General features: G+C 46.7%; 2 protein-coding genes across 2 annotated transcripts; one reads left to right on the forward strand and one right to left on the reverse strand.

The window, feature by feature from the left end:
- Positions 1 to 263: 263 nt before the first annotated feature.
- On the forward strand, positions 264 to 2,715 carry LOC120444578 (augmin complex subunit dgt5). The gene is made up of 5 exons (XM_039624338.1): positions 264 to 425; positions 493 to 770; positions 827 to 2,051; positions 2,116 to 2,303; positions 2,370 to 2,715. Exons 1-5 carry the CDS (start codon positions 331 to 333, stop codon positions 2,639 to 2,641), a joined length of 2,058 nt encoding a protein of 685 aa, XP_039480272.1. The 5' UTR covers positions 264 to 330; the 3' UTR covers positions 2,642 to 2,715.
- Positions 2,716 to 2,723: 8 nt separating this feature from the next.
- On the reverse strand, positions 2,724 to 15,451 carry LOC120444579 (lachesin). Its single transcript, XM_039624339.2, has 2 exons — positions 14,578 to 15,451; positions 2,724 to 4,061 (listed from the first exon to the last, which is right to left on the reverse strand). The coding sequence occupies exons 1-2, from the start codon at positions 15,113 to 15,115 to the stop codon at positions 3,520 to 3,522; spliced, it is 1,080 nt and encodes a 359-aa protein (XP_039480273.1). The 5' UTR covers positions 15,116 to 15,451; the 3' UTR covers positions 2,724 to 3,519.
- Positions 15,452 to 15,830: the final 379 nt, after the last annotated feature.

A 15,830-nucleotide genomic window follows, 5' to 3' on the forward strand; every position in this document is an offset into this window, starting at 1 on the left:
CCTTTCTAGCTACTCGCACTTAGCTGTGTAGCAGTAAACATTTTTCTCAGAACTCAAACCGCAAGGAGGTAAACTAAGTGGCAAATCTTAAAGCAATTTAAATTAAAAAAAAATCAGAAAAAAATTTATTTTATGAATACATTTTGTGCTTAATGCCATCAAATATTAAGACAATTCGAAAATTGAATTTATTTTAAATAACCGTTATGGGGGCTGCCAACTTGATGCGAATCGCGGTTCATTGGCAACCCTGTCCGATTTGATTGTGTTGGTGAATGCCCGTTTCAAATGACTGCGCCTTTTTGCGAAAAATACAATTAATTGCAATTTATGGCTTACCAGGAGAAAATAATAGAATTTAAGCACTGGGCCACTAGTCTAGGATGCCCGCCCACTTCCCTGCCGACCGATGATGCACTTCGAAGGTAAGTTACATCTGTATTATTAAATTCACCTACTATTCGTACTTAAAACCCGCTTTTTGATGCACAGGATTTTTAAGTCTGGCTCTAGTTTACTTTTGGACCAGCTGCAATCCCGCATCCAGCCGGTGGAATGCGTGCGGGAGGTGCGCGAGAACCTGCTGATTGCCCAAGTGGCTCGCTATAAGGATAAAATGGTGCCGGTGGCTTCTAGGAGCTTCCAGCCACCGGAACTCCAGAGGTACCAGAAAATAGAGGAGCTGAAGAAGTCCAAGGAGAAGGCGAATCAAGAGCTGACGGAGGCACGGAAAGAGTATCAAAAGTTATCCGCCGTCATCAAGACCAAGAGTGGGTATAAAATTAACATAGCTAGACTTTAATCTCATCCGGTTTATCGCCCACAGACATTCAAACCATCAGTGCCGAGAACCGAAAGCAACTGCTTGAATCCAAATGCAATATCCTTGACCTAAAGCTGGAGTCCCTGAATAAAAACTACGACCAGGAGTTGAAGAACAAGGTCCAGATCTTGGCCACCACGCCCGTGAAGCTGAGTGCCAAAAATGCTAGCGAGGCGCAGGCTGCAAGGGCTGTGGAGCAGGCTCTCAAGCAGCTGGAGACCTTCTACGCAATGTGCGACGAGGGCAATGCGGTGAACAATTTGGCAGATGCCAAGCAGCGCTTGTGGGATGAGATGCGGAGCACCTTCGCGGATATTCCCAACGCCCTGCTTCTGAACGTTGTGATGAAGATCAAAGAGGAGCAGCTGCAGCACATCATGAAGCTGAATGAATCCAAAAGCAAGTGCACAAATGCAAAGCCACCGCTAAGTAACTTCGAGGTCAAGTTACTAAAGACCAAGGCCGATATGCTGGGTCTGGCGGCCAAATATTTCGGGGCACAAAAGGAGCTGGAGCAGAAGGAGGAGCGCTTTTGCCAGGACTACAGCGTCTTTGTGGACAAACTGCAATCGAAGGTATACAGTTTCAACAGCATTAGTTTGGGCGACGAAGAAAATGCGGATGAACTGATCAGCGACTATCTGGTGCAGTACAACATGCGCAATTTCAATCGCTCCCAGAACGAATTCCTTCGCGAGCAGATTGAGCATCTGCGTCTGGAACTAGAGGCGAGTGCCAAGCAGCTGGAGAACCACGATCTAAAGCTAGGCTCTGTGAAACAAGTTTACGGCGAAATAAATGTCAGCATCAATCGTATCCAGCGGGACATGGTGCAGCTGTCGCAGATCAAGGAGAAGATCCTCTTTTCCAGAAATATGATGAAGAACCTGCTGGACGATATGCAAGCGGCTACGCAAAAACAAAACGCCAATTCCCAGCTGATGAGCACTAAGCTAAAAGTCAGCAATATGTCCATCTTGGGAGCGGAGAGTTTCTGTCTGGCTAATGATAGCGTGTTCTCCAGCACCAAGGTGGAGTTCGATGGCAATTGCAGCGCAATAAACTCAACGATGCGTCGCAGTTTTGAAAACAAAACGTTAATGCCGGGCGGAGCAGCCTCCACCACACTGATGGCTGCATCCGGAGCCACGGTACCCTCGCATTTGCTGGAATTCAATACCTTTTTGGAAATACCGCTGGAAAAATTCAGTTGTACGCCGCGCGCCTGGTGAGAACATTCCTTCGTTGGATGTGCTATTTCCAATTAATCACGAGTTTGTTTTTTCCGACAGCTCCTTCCTGTTGTCCGCCAATCCGCTCATCGTCGAGGCTCAGGAGTTGGTCTCCACCGTTCAACTGGCCCCAGGCTATTTGCTAACACCCTTCGGCGCCCTGCAGGAAGTCCGAAAACGCATTTTGTGGGCGTCAGCAATTGCCGCACACACGTCTGACTTGAAATTGAATTTGCAGCCGTTAATTGGTAAGCTCGATTCCGACATTTTGTCTCATATCCGCCTGATAGGAAACGTATCACCCTGCTTTCCAGTTGATCCACACGATTTGAGACTGAAGGCGGGACGTCAGCACGAGGAAATTGACCAATTGCTGGACAACCTGATGGCCATTGGGGTGAAGACTCAGTTGCAGCTGGATAGGGCCCAGCGCATCTACCAGTTCCTGCTCGAGAATCCCTTGCGACGCTACGTTCCACCTAGTAAACGGTACAATAATGGCAGCTTTGCGGACTACGAGTCCGAGTTCAATCTCTACTACCGCATGGCCACCAATGAGAGTTCGATTCGAGCGCTACCTAATTAAGTGTGTTATTTATATTGTGGATACTTTAACCCATTCAAATTTAAAATTACATGAATACCTTGTTAGAATGAAAAGGCGACCGTTTTTGATTTTTTAAATTTTTTATTCATTTTTTTTTGTTAATTTTAGTTTTTTGTTTTGTCATTTTTTTTGTTACAAAGTCGAAATTGATTTTACTCACACCCACACAAAAATTTGGGTAAAAATGTCTTGTTATTCAAAAGAATTTCTCATTGTGCTTATGAGCTAATAATGTACACAACTTTTGTTGCCTTTTATTCGAATATGGATTTTGCCTCGATTATGGGGTTGAGATATTTTTTGGGGAATAGTGTAGTGTGTCGAGTTGATAGATTTGCGTAACGAAAATACTTTATTATTATTAAATAAAAATAAAATATCTTCTCAATCGTCGAAGCAAAATCGGAATGTTTGTGATGTATCTTGCTTAGATTAAAGTATTTAAAACATATACAGTGCCAGATGAGAAAGCAAAACGGACGGGATCAAGGTGAAATGCATCGTTTACGGCTTGAACGGTTTGAAGTCCAATTTCGGATTGAGTTCGGCTCTAAGGTGCTAATAAATTATAGTCTAGTTATCGTTGGCCCTTCGCTTATCATACTTAACTTAAGACATAATATTGGACGTACAAAAATGGGGCTGGACTATACGGAAACGGAAGCAGAAACAGAAGCTACAAAACGAACTGAGAACTGGATGTGGGTAGGTGTGTCCGAAATCGTTTGAGACATCTATTGCGCGGTTACACGATGTTTGTTTTCGATATATCTACTTTATATATGTTTATGCATTCGAGGGCTGGTTGATGGATTGGACCTGAAGCGCTTGGAGTAGGCGGCCGTGGGCCCATTGGCTTATCTGGCGAAGAGCAGCGCCGCCAGGATGCCCACCAGAGCGAACGAAGTGGCGGACACATCCTCGGCTCCGGCGATGTACGCCTGTCCACAGGCCGGTGGGCACACGGGGATGATCGTCTCGAAGAGGTTGACACGTGCCTCCGCCTCTCCGAAGCGATTGGTGGCCTTGCACACATAATCTCCGTACTGGCGCTTCTCAACGGTGATCACACGGAGCGTCGAGTCGGTGTACTCGTCGGCGGTGGCGAAGTGCGAGATGCTGTAGTGCTGGTTGTTGGCCAGCTGGATGTCGTCCTTGGTCCACACGATGGCCGGTGGCGGGTAGGCCTCGATATGGCACTCCAAGTCCATGTCGTACTGCAGGGCCTGTCCCAGTCGCGGACGCGGCACGGTGATCACCGGGGCGAACTCCACCTCCACGTTGATGTTGCGCCTGTCGCCCTTGCTCACTCCGTTGTCGGCCACGCAGTAGTAGGTGCCGCGATCCTCCTTCTTCACCGACTTGATGCGCAGGGTGTTGCCCACATAGGTGGCACTATCTGAAAGACAAATTGGTTTGGATACGCATTAGTTATCTGGGTTATTGCCATTACAAATACAGCTTTTAAGCTTCCTATTACATTAAGAACTGAATGTATTTTAGAAGTATTATATATTGTACTATTGTATATAAATATAATATCTATAGCTTTGAGTGTGAACTGAACGTATTGGGATATTAAAAATGCCTAGTGATACTATAGTTCACTTGAATTCCATTATTCTTCGAATCAACATAGACAATTGCCCTTTTGAATGTGGTGTAACCATCGCCATTATAAGTTTAATCTTATCCGCTGTTTAAATGACGCGCGTTCAAGTGCGAACACATCCACTGGCCATTAATGGAGCAGCTCTAAACGCTCTCGGGGCTCAATCTATTGTGTTTGTGCAGCGGGGGCTGAGTCAAAAATCCGATTTTAATGAGCCAACCCGGGCCACATCCGTTGCCACTTGCGGGTGACCTTTTCCAGTTTTTCACTGTCCACGGACATGCTCTGTGGAAGGTGCCTTCGCCCAGAGAAACAATGGCAGCGTTAATGACCTCTAACAAGTAAAGCATTTTGTTTGGGCCTCTGCTCGTTTGCACTACCAACTAATTTTGAAAAACGGAGTATGCCAGCCACTGCACTTAGCCATGAGTGCTCTAAAGGATGGGGGCATGTCCATGGGTTTGGGTGTGCGCCGAGCAACTGAACCGTGAACGTGAATGGCAATGGAAATGGGAATGGGAATGGGAATAGGAATAGGAATTGCAGTACGAATGCCAAATGCCAAATGCGAAAGGTGCTCTGGGTTCATAACCGGAAGTTGGCTTAGCTCAACCAGGAACCAGGAACGAGGTGGTGGCTAGGTGGTGTGTGCATACACAGATATATGGTAGGTATGCTGTGGCGTGTGCACGATGCAGTGGAAGCGAGTGCAATGAGCCTAGGGATCTGCTCCCTGCTCCACGCACACAGATACTCCCGGTTATGTGTGCGTGTCTGTGGCTGCTCTTCAAACATTTGCCAAAACAATTCAGGCTCAAACAATTGACACAAACTACATGGAACAGAAGTACACAGCTAAAAACACTTGACACTTCATAAAAGGAAATTTTAGACCACCATATAAAAGCTAAACTAGAAGCACTTAAAGTGTATTTAAAGTAAAGATACAAAATCGCACTTCCAGATATCAAAGCATGAATTTATGGAATAACTGTTATGTTTCTTTGTTAAGCACTTTTTCTCAGTGGCGAAAAAGAGTTGGAATCCGATGGGATGTGGAGGAGCCGTAGAAACATCAGGAGCATTGACCAAAGCTCCGGAATGCCCTGAAAATATGTTTTGTGCGAATTGCACATAAATGCGGGCCACACGCCGAAGGGGGAGAATTCGAGTGCGGCTTGTGCCTGCTCAACTGAAACATTTCAAATTAATTGCGCCTGGGAATCGAAGTAACACATTTCATTAAAATTGGATTGACAGCCCATGCCGCCCATTCCCTTCCACTCTAAGCCCATCACAATATGTGATGGCAATGGGTTAAGGCGGTGGCCCAGCAAACAACTGCATCGGTTGACGAACGTGAAATGGCATCATGATGCGGGCATCTGAGAAACCAGCGACTCACCAACCAACTCATTTCAATATTAGAAAAGCACACAGCAGCTGAAATAAACTCTCAAGCAATGCATATATCTACTACTATGCATATAAATCCAAAGCAGACTTTATAAAGCGGGTGAGGCGCAGGAGGGGATTGCTTTAATTAGTCCAATGGAAGATGATTCACTTCGTATTGAAGAGACGTGACAGAAATACACTTGTGTTTGTACAACTGGACGCCAGCACAGAGTAGTTCCAGATGGTCTTTCGAAGGTGGAAAACTTGGAAGGATCAGGGACACCAACTGCAATCTCCTATCAAAGCTATAGAAAATATCTGGGTAAGCATACAAAACAACTACTACAACTTTGGCCCGAAACAAAGCGCACTCACATCAATAAAGACGCCAGTAGTTAAAGTCAACTCTAGTATAATCAGTTGCGTTTGTAATTTCCGAGCGTTTACTGTGACTGCCCAGAGAGACCGGCCCAAAACAGGTTCTTTCTGTATAAGTCTAGCCCAGAAGTCATCTCAGTGGCTGTTTGCTGTAGTTTTGTTTCTGTTTCTGTTTCGGTTTCGGTTTCTGTCCTATTCTCTACCTTGCAGCGAGCTGCGAGTTCAGCAGCCTGGCTGCAGCTCCAGATACTTTATGTATGTGTGGTGCACCAGCAGATAGCAGATAGCCCTTGATCGAATGCAGTTGCAATGGTTCACAGGCAGGGCACAGCCCACGCGAAATACAAATGCGCAGGCGCAACACGGTGTTAAATGCTGCCACTACTTTATATTTCTTTTATTTCATTCCAGCTTTTGATGGACTACCGCACACTCGGCGCAGCGAACTGTGAAATGATATGCAAGTCAGGTAGGAAAGAGCCCAGGAATTTCGGAGCTTCTAACCTTTTCCCAAACATTTGTCGCCTGTAAACCGTTTTACCGTTCGAGCAGCGAAACATGTGGAAACTATGAAAACCCATTTTCAGTCGAGTGGAGTGGAGAAGAGTGGAGGTTGCGCATGCGCGTAAGTGGGGCGTGTCAGAAAGTGGCGATATTTAATTGCTAATTAGCTATGCGACACAAACAAAGAGCCGAGGGAGGAGAGCGAACACAGCTGCCAGTTTCTTGAGTACGAGGCATTTCTCATACTCGGCTTGTACTCGTAATTAATGCAGAAAGAATGCCACGAATTGACTCCAGACCCAGACACAGACTCGAAGCTTGCGACACTTTTGAGGGTTCAAATTCATGAACTGGAGCATCGAGTCATTGAAACAGTACACCCCAAATGGAAGATGAATAGCTGGGTTATTCGAATTTGAGATAGTCAAGAGTCGAGGAATCGAAAACATTGTTGTAGCAGCCGAGCGGTCGAGTTACGAGTACCAGACTCATATATCACTCGCAAATGAGCTCAAGGCAAGGGTTCAGTTTTGGAGGATTGGATCTAAATACCTTCGTCGATGCTATTTGAACCCTGGTGTTTATCCTCTGTTTGCTACGCAATAATGGGCCGTTTCAATAACCAACCATTACGGATTGACAAATTATGAGTGAATTTCTGTTCAATCAAACTAATGAGCGGGACTGCAGCAGCAAAGAGCCCGCATCCCAGGGACCCACAAAAGATGCATATTCCATACAGCATACAACATGCAGCATGCAGCATGCAGCGGATACAGCTCGCTCCTCCGTATCATGCCAGCCATCATCCATCACACGGAATGGTGTGGAGTAATTTCAGTTACTAATGAGAGAATTAAAAACACTTTGCACCGGGCAGGATGGTGATGGTGAATGTGATGGTGATGGTGATGATGGTGCGTCCATCTCTGACTCGGCAATCTCTGACAACTAATGAAAGGAAAACAGAAACAGAAACAGAAACCGAAACAGGAAAGATGGCAAGATGGCAAGATGGAAACTCAAAAGGTAATGAAAACCCCGACTTGGCAAGCGGGCGGGTCCACATTTGTTTTAGGCCCTTCCTTCGGGGAAACCTGTCTGGAACTCTCCATCTCCGCCTGCCCATCATGCGAAATGAAAACAACGTTGCTAACGCAACACCCCTTGTTTCTGTAGCCTGTAGCCTGGATCCCTCCGCTCCCTGGCCAAACAAGCAGAGAGATAAATTGTCAGTTGAAGGCAACGAAAAAAGAGCCAAAGAAATGGGAAATTGTGCAGAGGCAGAGGTGAGAATTCAGTTTGTTCTGTTGGGCTGGGAAAAAGGTGAGAAGTGCAGGTAGATGGCAGATCCTAAAAGGATGCAACTTCGCAGCGCCGCTGCAGTGAAAACGGAAAATGGGAAATGCACGGAACAGGTGCAGGTGTAGGAGTAGCTGCATGACTATCATCCATATATGAGCCGGCAAGTTATGAAAGTCCGGGTCTCCAGGCTTCCTGCTTGGATGACTTTCAATGAGCGCTCGCTTGGAAAATTGGTGACAAGTTGGGTTCGTGGAAAGGGTTGCTTGTTCTGCTACCGTTTCTAATGTTTCATAAACTACTTAAAGCGACAAAATACAAAAAAAAAAATTAAACCCGCCGCCGAACGCCATTTTGTGAGGTGGCAGAAACAACCACCCAAAAGGGCTGGAAAAAGGGAAATTGAGTGGCATGCAAAAAATATCCGCACCAATCACAGAGCCAGACGCTGTTTTTCAAACCCTCTTTTTTCCTCCCGTGAAGCGGGAAAACGTGTGACGACGGGCAACAGCAACTAGCCGAAATAACATTTGATGCAAGGCGCTTTCCCTTTCCCAGAAAGTCTAGGCCCGCGGCCATATTTGTTCTTTCCCCATTCAATTTCCTGCAATTTGGCCAGCAACTCCGGCGGAAAGTCTAAGGAAAATGCAGGAAACTCCAGGAAAAGCCTGTCTCTGGCTCGTCTCGTTCTCTTCCAGGGCTCTTCAAATGTCAACTGATTCCATGAACCGAACGTTGCCATGTGGAAATTATGAATGTTAATGCAGCACGTCAACAATGTGTGACTCATCATAATTTAAAACACGGACTGGCAAAGGCAACAGCAGCAGCAACAGCAAAAGCAAAAACCAAATGCCGAAGCGGGTGCGCTTTTAATGACGCTCCGCATTACTTGCGCCTGCTGCACACATCCCAACCGAAATGAAAAACCCAGTGCCAGGAACCCGAACCCAATCCCAGTTAGAGTTGCAATCCCAATCCCAGCCACCCAACATATCATGGCTCCCGGGCATGTCACAGATGGGTCATGTCCCCCGTTCCCCTGCCATCCATTCATACGTGCCATCCAGTTTGGGTTGGCAAAAATCCAATTAAAAGAGTGCACACACTGTTTTGATTCTAACACGATTTTCCTATTTTTTTTAGAGTACCGCTCGTGTATCAATGGATGCTTCACTTAAACGGGGATTGATTGCATTGTGATGTGTGTGCATTGAAAATGCTTGTGCTCAATCAGCAAATACCGAATTGCAAACTGCAAACTGCAAGCTGCAATTGCAATAGCGTGCGTAAAAGTTGATTTAGATGTTTTATGTGTTATGTGTGCTCTGTGTTTAGATTTCCCTTTTGCAACCGTAAAATACACATATACCAAATTTAAGAGCGAAACCGCTGGTAGCAGTGAAGTTACTTGGGTTAACTTGGCTATATATTGTTACGGAGAACCACTTCACCAACTTTCTTTTATGACTATTTTTCCTTCCCCAACGAAATGAAGTGCTTTCTTGGCCCAGAAGCCAAGTGGTTTGAGTTGATTAAACCCCGAAGAGCTTTAACGCAGCCCGTTTCCCCGCCGCCGACAGCTTCTTTCATTGATTGCCCAGGAACACCTGGTAAATGCAGAAGCTGCACCCAGCGGCTGCACTGCCTCCCACTTTTGCACTCTTGTGGAAAAATTGCATGGCTCTGCAAATTTGTCGCCTCTTCCTGTTTTGTCACCCAAACTCATCACGGAACATCAACATCAACTCGCTTGTGGCATGATGTGGAATGGGATGGTATGGGATGGGATGCCTTGGATGGGTGGATGGGCGGGGAAAGGGCTTCACTTGTTCGGGCTGATGTCGCTGTAACCGCCGTGCTGCACATACTCGCACATATCGAGCATATAACAAGCTCTTGAGACATGTGAATGCACCCACTTTGGTGGGCCTTCGCCTTGAAACCGCACCGAGTGACATGGATCCACCCTCCGTACTCCGAAGTCCGGAGTCCGGAGTCCGTACAGCAAACCACCCACAATTCCGAACGACAGACAAAGCCACAGACGCTGTGTTGTTGACTTTTGAAAAGTGATTTTCCTCCTCGAGTAGTACATTATAGCTGGCCGAGAGTTATGCCGCCTGGTATGCCATTTATTGGATTACACTCCACTTCGCTGCTCTCCCTTCTCCGCCACAAATGCAGTCAATTGCAGACTGTACTTGCTCCGGCTGGGAATCATAAATCAGGAATTGTAAGTCAGGGAATTGTAAGGAAAACTATTAAAATAGCAATTATGCCAAAAAAGAGAGCTGCAAGAAGGCTGACCGACGTAAATCCCCTGTGAGCCGAGTGCCTAAACAAATATTGGCTAAGTCGCAGGGCAAACAATTCAGATTGCTGGGAGAGGTGAGTTGGGTTGGAAAAGCCGCGTGTCCTTTTGTGTGAGAATGCGAGTGTGATAAGGATTAAAAAGCCGGTCTGAAGGTGAAACATGCAGCCAAGAGTGCTAAACAAATAAGGGAATTGCCACACCAGAAATGTATGCAAAGTGAAAGGGATTCTCGCCGGAAAACGGATCTTGGGTGGTTATTTATTCATTTCGAAATACTCGTATCTACGCTGTTTTCGTAGATGGGAGTGTACTTGTATATGTACATATTGTACTCGATGCTAGTTGATGTACATAGAAGTAGGACGAAATGGATACCCTATTATCACGGGGCTTCGGTAATTCTACTCTTATCATGTACCAGGAACTTAGGCATCTACGAGAGTGCTAAAAAGTGGGTAGGAACATTCAAAATGGCCGTACTGACAGAGGGAAAGTGGGACGATTTGGTCGTGCACTTCGACTATTAACTAACAAGTTATTACTTCGAGCTGAGTGAGTGCCGCAAAGGGCTGGCTTCTCTGGCGATTCTCCGCATTTTGCGGCTGACTGAAAGCCGCCAGTTGGCCCCATGAAATGGCCATGTTGACCAAGTGGTCGTTGCCCCAGCAACCAACATTTACAAACAGGTTTTCCTGCTACAACGCTGCTTCTACGTCATCGCCGTTTATCGTTCCATGTTTCATGTTCTCGTTTCGCCATTGCCTTTGACTTTGAGTTGGCCATAAACAATGCAGCCCACTGCAAACAGGAAGAGGAAACGGCAGCAGGACAAATAAAAACAGGGCCACCATCAAAGGATTCGCCTCCCTTCCCGAGTTGCCACTGCCACTGCCACCGCCAGTGCCACACCCCGCTCCTCTAATTGCGAGTGTGCCAAACCTAATTGCTTGCAAATATTTTGAAACTCAAACACACAGCTGCCGCCGGTGGCCGGTGGCCTGTGGCATCTGAGGAATTTCATTATGCACAGCAAACGAATATGCATGATTTCCATTATCCATCAATTTTAAGGGGGCAACTAATCTCGTGCACGGCCTGTTGAGATCTCGAGTTTAGCATCAATTGCGCATCGAAATGTTTAAGCATAAATACTATTAACATTAAGATTGGCACCCTTGCGTTTGATGGCGAAATTGGAGTACTTGATCTCATGCTCACTTGAGTCTAATTCGCAATTTGCCAGCAAACGCAATTTGCATGAAAGTTAATCAAGAATTTTCGCCGAGGGAGAGTCATCCGGAGCCATTCGATCCCATTCCCCATAGAGTTCAGTTCCAGGTTCAGACACCCCGAAGTGATCTGCGCGAGATTCGAGGCAGCAGCTCACTACGCTCACACATAATTGAACAATTAAAGTTAATTTAGCATGATCCTCGATCCCTCGAAGAGCGATAAGCATCTGAAAGATTCTTCGCTTCCGTTCGGAACAACAATGCCTCAATACGGCGACAGCTGCCCGCGTTTGAAAATTCAGCAAAAAGTGAATTCAATTTCGAGTTGCTTTCTTTGCAGCTATCAGCTATAAGCCATCTGGTATCTGCTATGAGCCATCTCTTGTTTTATTCGATGGGCCAAGGTGAGCTTTATTATGGCAGCGGATTTTGCATGGAGCAGCACATATGGCGGATTGCCCCTGGTGCGGGGTTTTCAGGTGCCAGGTGCAAACACTGCACATGTCTGTGTTTACTCAATGGCCATCTACTACCAGCTTGGTTTGGCCATTCAATGTAACATAGCTGATACATACATGGGCTTAAAAAGTGAAAAATAACCAATCGATTTGCATGGCAACGCACAAATTGGCATGGACCCGGGTCCCTCAACACCCCGAACAGAACGCAGAACCAACCGGTGGACTGCTGAACGAGCGGAAACGGTTGATTAGGGGTTCCTCGCCGGGCAGCACCAGCCTGGGCGGGACGAAATGGGTTTCCCAACTGATGGGCTCATGGGAGAGATCAGGGGTTGTTTAGATGGAGGGGCGCGGAAGGGCTCGAACCGCTCGCGGCTTGTTTGTTTGCATCTCTTACATTGTACTCGCCCCGGGAACCACCGACCTTTGTTTGGGTTACCTTTTTAGCTTGTAATTTATATATATTTTGTATACTTCGATTGTATTTTGCCGGCTATCAAAATAAGAATTATGTAGCCGTGAATTCGAATTGTAGGAAGGGGAAGGGGGAAGGGGGAAGGGGTGTGTTATCCAGGGCTATGGGCCTGGGAGTTCTTTTCCAGGGGGCGCAGCCCATTTGCCATGCTCTCAGGATCCCTTTGTTTGCGTATGTTTGCTGTTTACTCGTTCCACCTCAGAGTTTCGTTTTTCAGCTTTTGCATTTTTTTATCCCACCCAAAAGCCCAGACCGTGTCTGATGTGTAAGAAACAGCCCTCTGCCGCCGCACCGTTTTTGCACGGGTTGTTTGTCCGGAGTCGCAGAGTCGGAGAGTCGCAGAGCCGTAGATGAGGAGACCCGGAGACCATCAAACGGTCCGTGGAACGTTTTCAAGTTGCGGAAGCAATTGCGCGTGCTGAAGTTGTCGAATGCCTCAGCAGCTCGAATGGGAATGGAAATGCGAAACGTGAAATGTGAAAAGCGGCACAAAAGCCGTGCAGTCGGAGCTCCTCGTCACGCCCACCTCTGGGTACACCTCTATATCCTATGGCCATGGAACTGCACCTCCCACCCCCCAATCGTGGGATGGCCCTTGGAAAACATTTGACTCGGCTCGTTGGCGCATTTCAAAGCGCTGCTGGACGTGGAACTGTGGCTGCTCTGTTTGCCTAAGCGCTTTAAATTAGAGCGTGGAAAAGTGTGAAACTCCTGGCAAATACTGGACCTCAAACCCAGGGCCCTTTGATTTATGGCGGAATGAAGTTAAGCCATTCCTGGCCAGCCGTGCCGTGGAGCGTATCCAACTGGTTGCGGTTGGGTTTTATAGCTTGCTCGCGGGCACGCCTGGTTTTTATTTCAATTTATTTTTTATTTTTAACCAAAGAAGGAGCCCTCAATGTCGTGGCAATTAAAGATTGCACAAGCCAGCTGATAGATACTAAGCTGGCTATCGGATATACTCGTATGTAGTGAAGCCAGGTAGGGTGTGTCCGCGAGTCGGTTCTGGGTAATGAGTAACTGACGGATTACTTACACTAATTGCTTTCCAAATGACGCTGCGATCTTGTTAAGGACAGCCATTATGTCTGCATGAGGGTCAGAGTTCAGGTAAAGATCGCATAGAGATCGCTGTGGAACAGCAGCACCTGTATGGGATTAACCTAGCGAGCGGAGAGGAGAAGGTTCTATTGTTCCATCTACCTGGGCACCAAATTACTTTAGTGTTTTATTAGCTTTCCTCTTCCTTTCGAGAATTTCTGGGTGGACAAGCAAACGCAAACAATTTGTAGATAGCATTCGCACTTGTCCGAAACGGAGTTTCCCCAGAAGAATGGACCGATTTCTTGGAATGGGAGGAGCATAAAGAAGGTGAAGAAAAATATATACATTATTTTTGGTATATACCCGCCATGTGAGTTTTTTTTTAACTCGACAAGTGCACGGCTCAGAAATTTCGTTTGTGCACTGTTTTGCGCAAATGACGATAACACATTTTTCTGATAATCAAATGAACATATTTATAAAAAAGACAGATATTTGCATGTCCCATACGCGTGCTAATTTCTTCACAAATAATGATTAAAAAAAATAATATAAAAACGAAAAAGTTAGAAGTCAATTCCTTATACTCGTGTAGTATTGTAGCTATAACAAATAGCAATCTAGCTTTTCTTCCATAACTTAATGTATTCTTGAGCTAACAAACTGGCTAAAAATTGGGGTTTCCTTGTTATTTGGTTAGAACCCCTTGCGAAACAATCTTAAAATGGCAAAACAGGTAAACAAAGGGTAGCATGTGTGCTTTTTCGAACTTCCGAAGGCGGAAAACGGCCTAAAAGGCAGCGCAAAAAGAAAAATCAATCTGCTGTTGCGAAACTCAGCCCTCGAAACAGGTGGGGTGTGAGGTGTGGGGGGTGGCAGGGCTAGACCCCGTTTATAAGAACAGGCAGACCAAGTCGAGTAAACAAAACTGAAAACTAAGGTGACGCCTGAGTGAGTCACGGTCACTCACACTGGAGACCAGAGCCCCCAATACCAGTTAGAGCCCCCATTCCCAGCCAAAAGCCAAAGCGGGACGGACAGAGCGACCTGCCCAGAGAGCGGGCGCCCATGGAGCGAAGAGAGCAAAGAGAGAGAGCGAGAGTTGGAAAACGCGCCCCAACAAACGAAAGCTGACTTAGCCAGCGTACCCAAGATAATCACGAATCACCCACAAATAACTGACGAAACTCACCAGTTGGCAGAATGGCATTGTTCTCGCGCCTCCAGGTGATGGTGGGTGTGGGATAGCCGCTGGCGTAGCACTCCATCTGGACCTCGCTGCCCTCGCTGGCCACCACCGACTGCGTGGAGTTGTCCGAGATGACCGGGGGACGGCGCACAGATAGCTTCACCTCGGCGCTCACTTTGTGGACGGTGGATATCACCACTTGGCAGGTGTAGGTGCCCGCGTCTGTCTCCTGGATGTCCTTGATCTGCAGCTTGTAGGTGGACGAGTTGGGATCGTAGCGCAGCGAGAAGCGCGAATCCTTGATGACCAGCGTGGAGCCCGTGGAGAGGAAGACGGGATCGCTGTCCGTCTTCAGGAACAGCACGTTGTACTCTTTGGCATACTGTACGGAGCAATCGAACTCCACAGTGCCGCCGATATCCTTGATCTGCTCCTGCGTGATGTAGGATATGGTCGGGGTTCGCTGGGCCAGCGTCTGCTGCACGAAAATGGCCAGGAGCAGGGTGCTCCACACGCAGTTCGAGATACTCGGGCGCCACATCTTAGAAATTGACTTTTAGCACCACACCCTGCAAGCGCGCGATACAATATATATAATGTTTCCCAAGAGCTGCGCTCCAAGATCTCAATCTTCTCCAGAGGGCGAGAGCGCGGCGAAGACGTCTCCAAAAAAACCGAAGACAACTATCGCCGTTTCGTTCTTGTGCACACCTAACGCGGATGCTGAACTGCAGTCTCCACACTTGTCTTCTCGCTCTAAGCTGGTTTCAGACTTCTTCTCTCGATCAGTCACGAGTTTTGGTCAAGACGGAGGTAACGCGCCGGAGAGTCAACTGCACAGTTCGAAAGTCGCGAAACGAATGAGTCTCAGGCTTTGAAAAGTGCGCCCACAAGAGCGCGAGTCGCCTGGAGATGGGCACTTGAAATGTGCCTAATAAAGGCGGCAGTGTTATCGGTGCGGAACTCTGCTAACATCATAGCGCAGACTCAAGTCTTCGATAAATATGGTTGATATATTAAGTGGAGACATGCACCCGCAAATCAAGTGGCAACCACAGTGATCAAATGGCATCCTCGAATTAACTCGAAGTTTCAAATTTGAATACAGAAAAATGCATTTTTTGTGATTGTTTAAAATGCCTTTTTATTTAGTTTTCTCCGTTTTGTAATTTTATTCAGTAGTTATGTATAAGTTCTATAAATGTCGGATTTTTTCTATGTCGTGCTCTATTCCGTTACGATTATATGGTATAACT

The sequence above is a fragment of the Drosophila santomea genome, chromosome 2R (genome assembly GCF_016746245.2).
Source record: "Drosophila santomea strain STO CAGO 1482 chromosome 2R, Prin_Dsan_1.1, whole genome shotgun sequence".
Lineage (NCBI taxonomy): Eukaryota > Metazoa > Arthropoda > Insecta > Diptera > Drosophilidae > Drosophila > Drosophila santomea.

What these genes read in the sequence shown, in the direction of transcription:
- LOC120444578 (XM_039624338.1), top strand. Translation starts at nt 331, where the DNA reads ATGGCTTACCAGGAGAAAATAATAGAATTTAAGCACTGGGCCACTAGT. An exon ending in CGCCGTCATCAAGACCAAGA is followed by an intron (nt 771 to 826) that starts GTGGGTATAAAA and finishes TATCGCCCACAG; the next exon opens with ACATTCAAACCATCAGTGCC. An exon ending in AGTTGTACGCCGCGCGCCTG is followed by an intron (nt 2,052 to 2,115) that starts GTGAGAACATTC and finishes TTTTTCCGACAG; the next exon opens with CTCCTTCCTGTTGTCCGCCA.
- LOC120444579 (XM_039624339.2), bottom strand. Translation starts at nt 15,115, where the DNA reads ATGTGGCGCCCGAGTATCTCGAACTGCGTGTGGAGCACCCTGCTCCTG. An exon ending in CAATGCCATTCTGCCAACTG is followed by an intron (nt 4,062 to 14,577) that starts GTGAGTTTCGTC and finishes TTTGTCTTTCAG; the next exon opens with ATAGTGCCACCTATGTGGGC.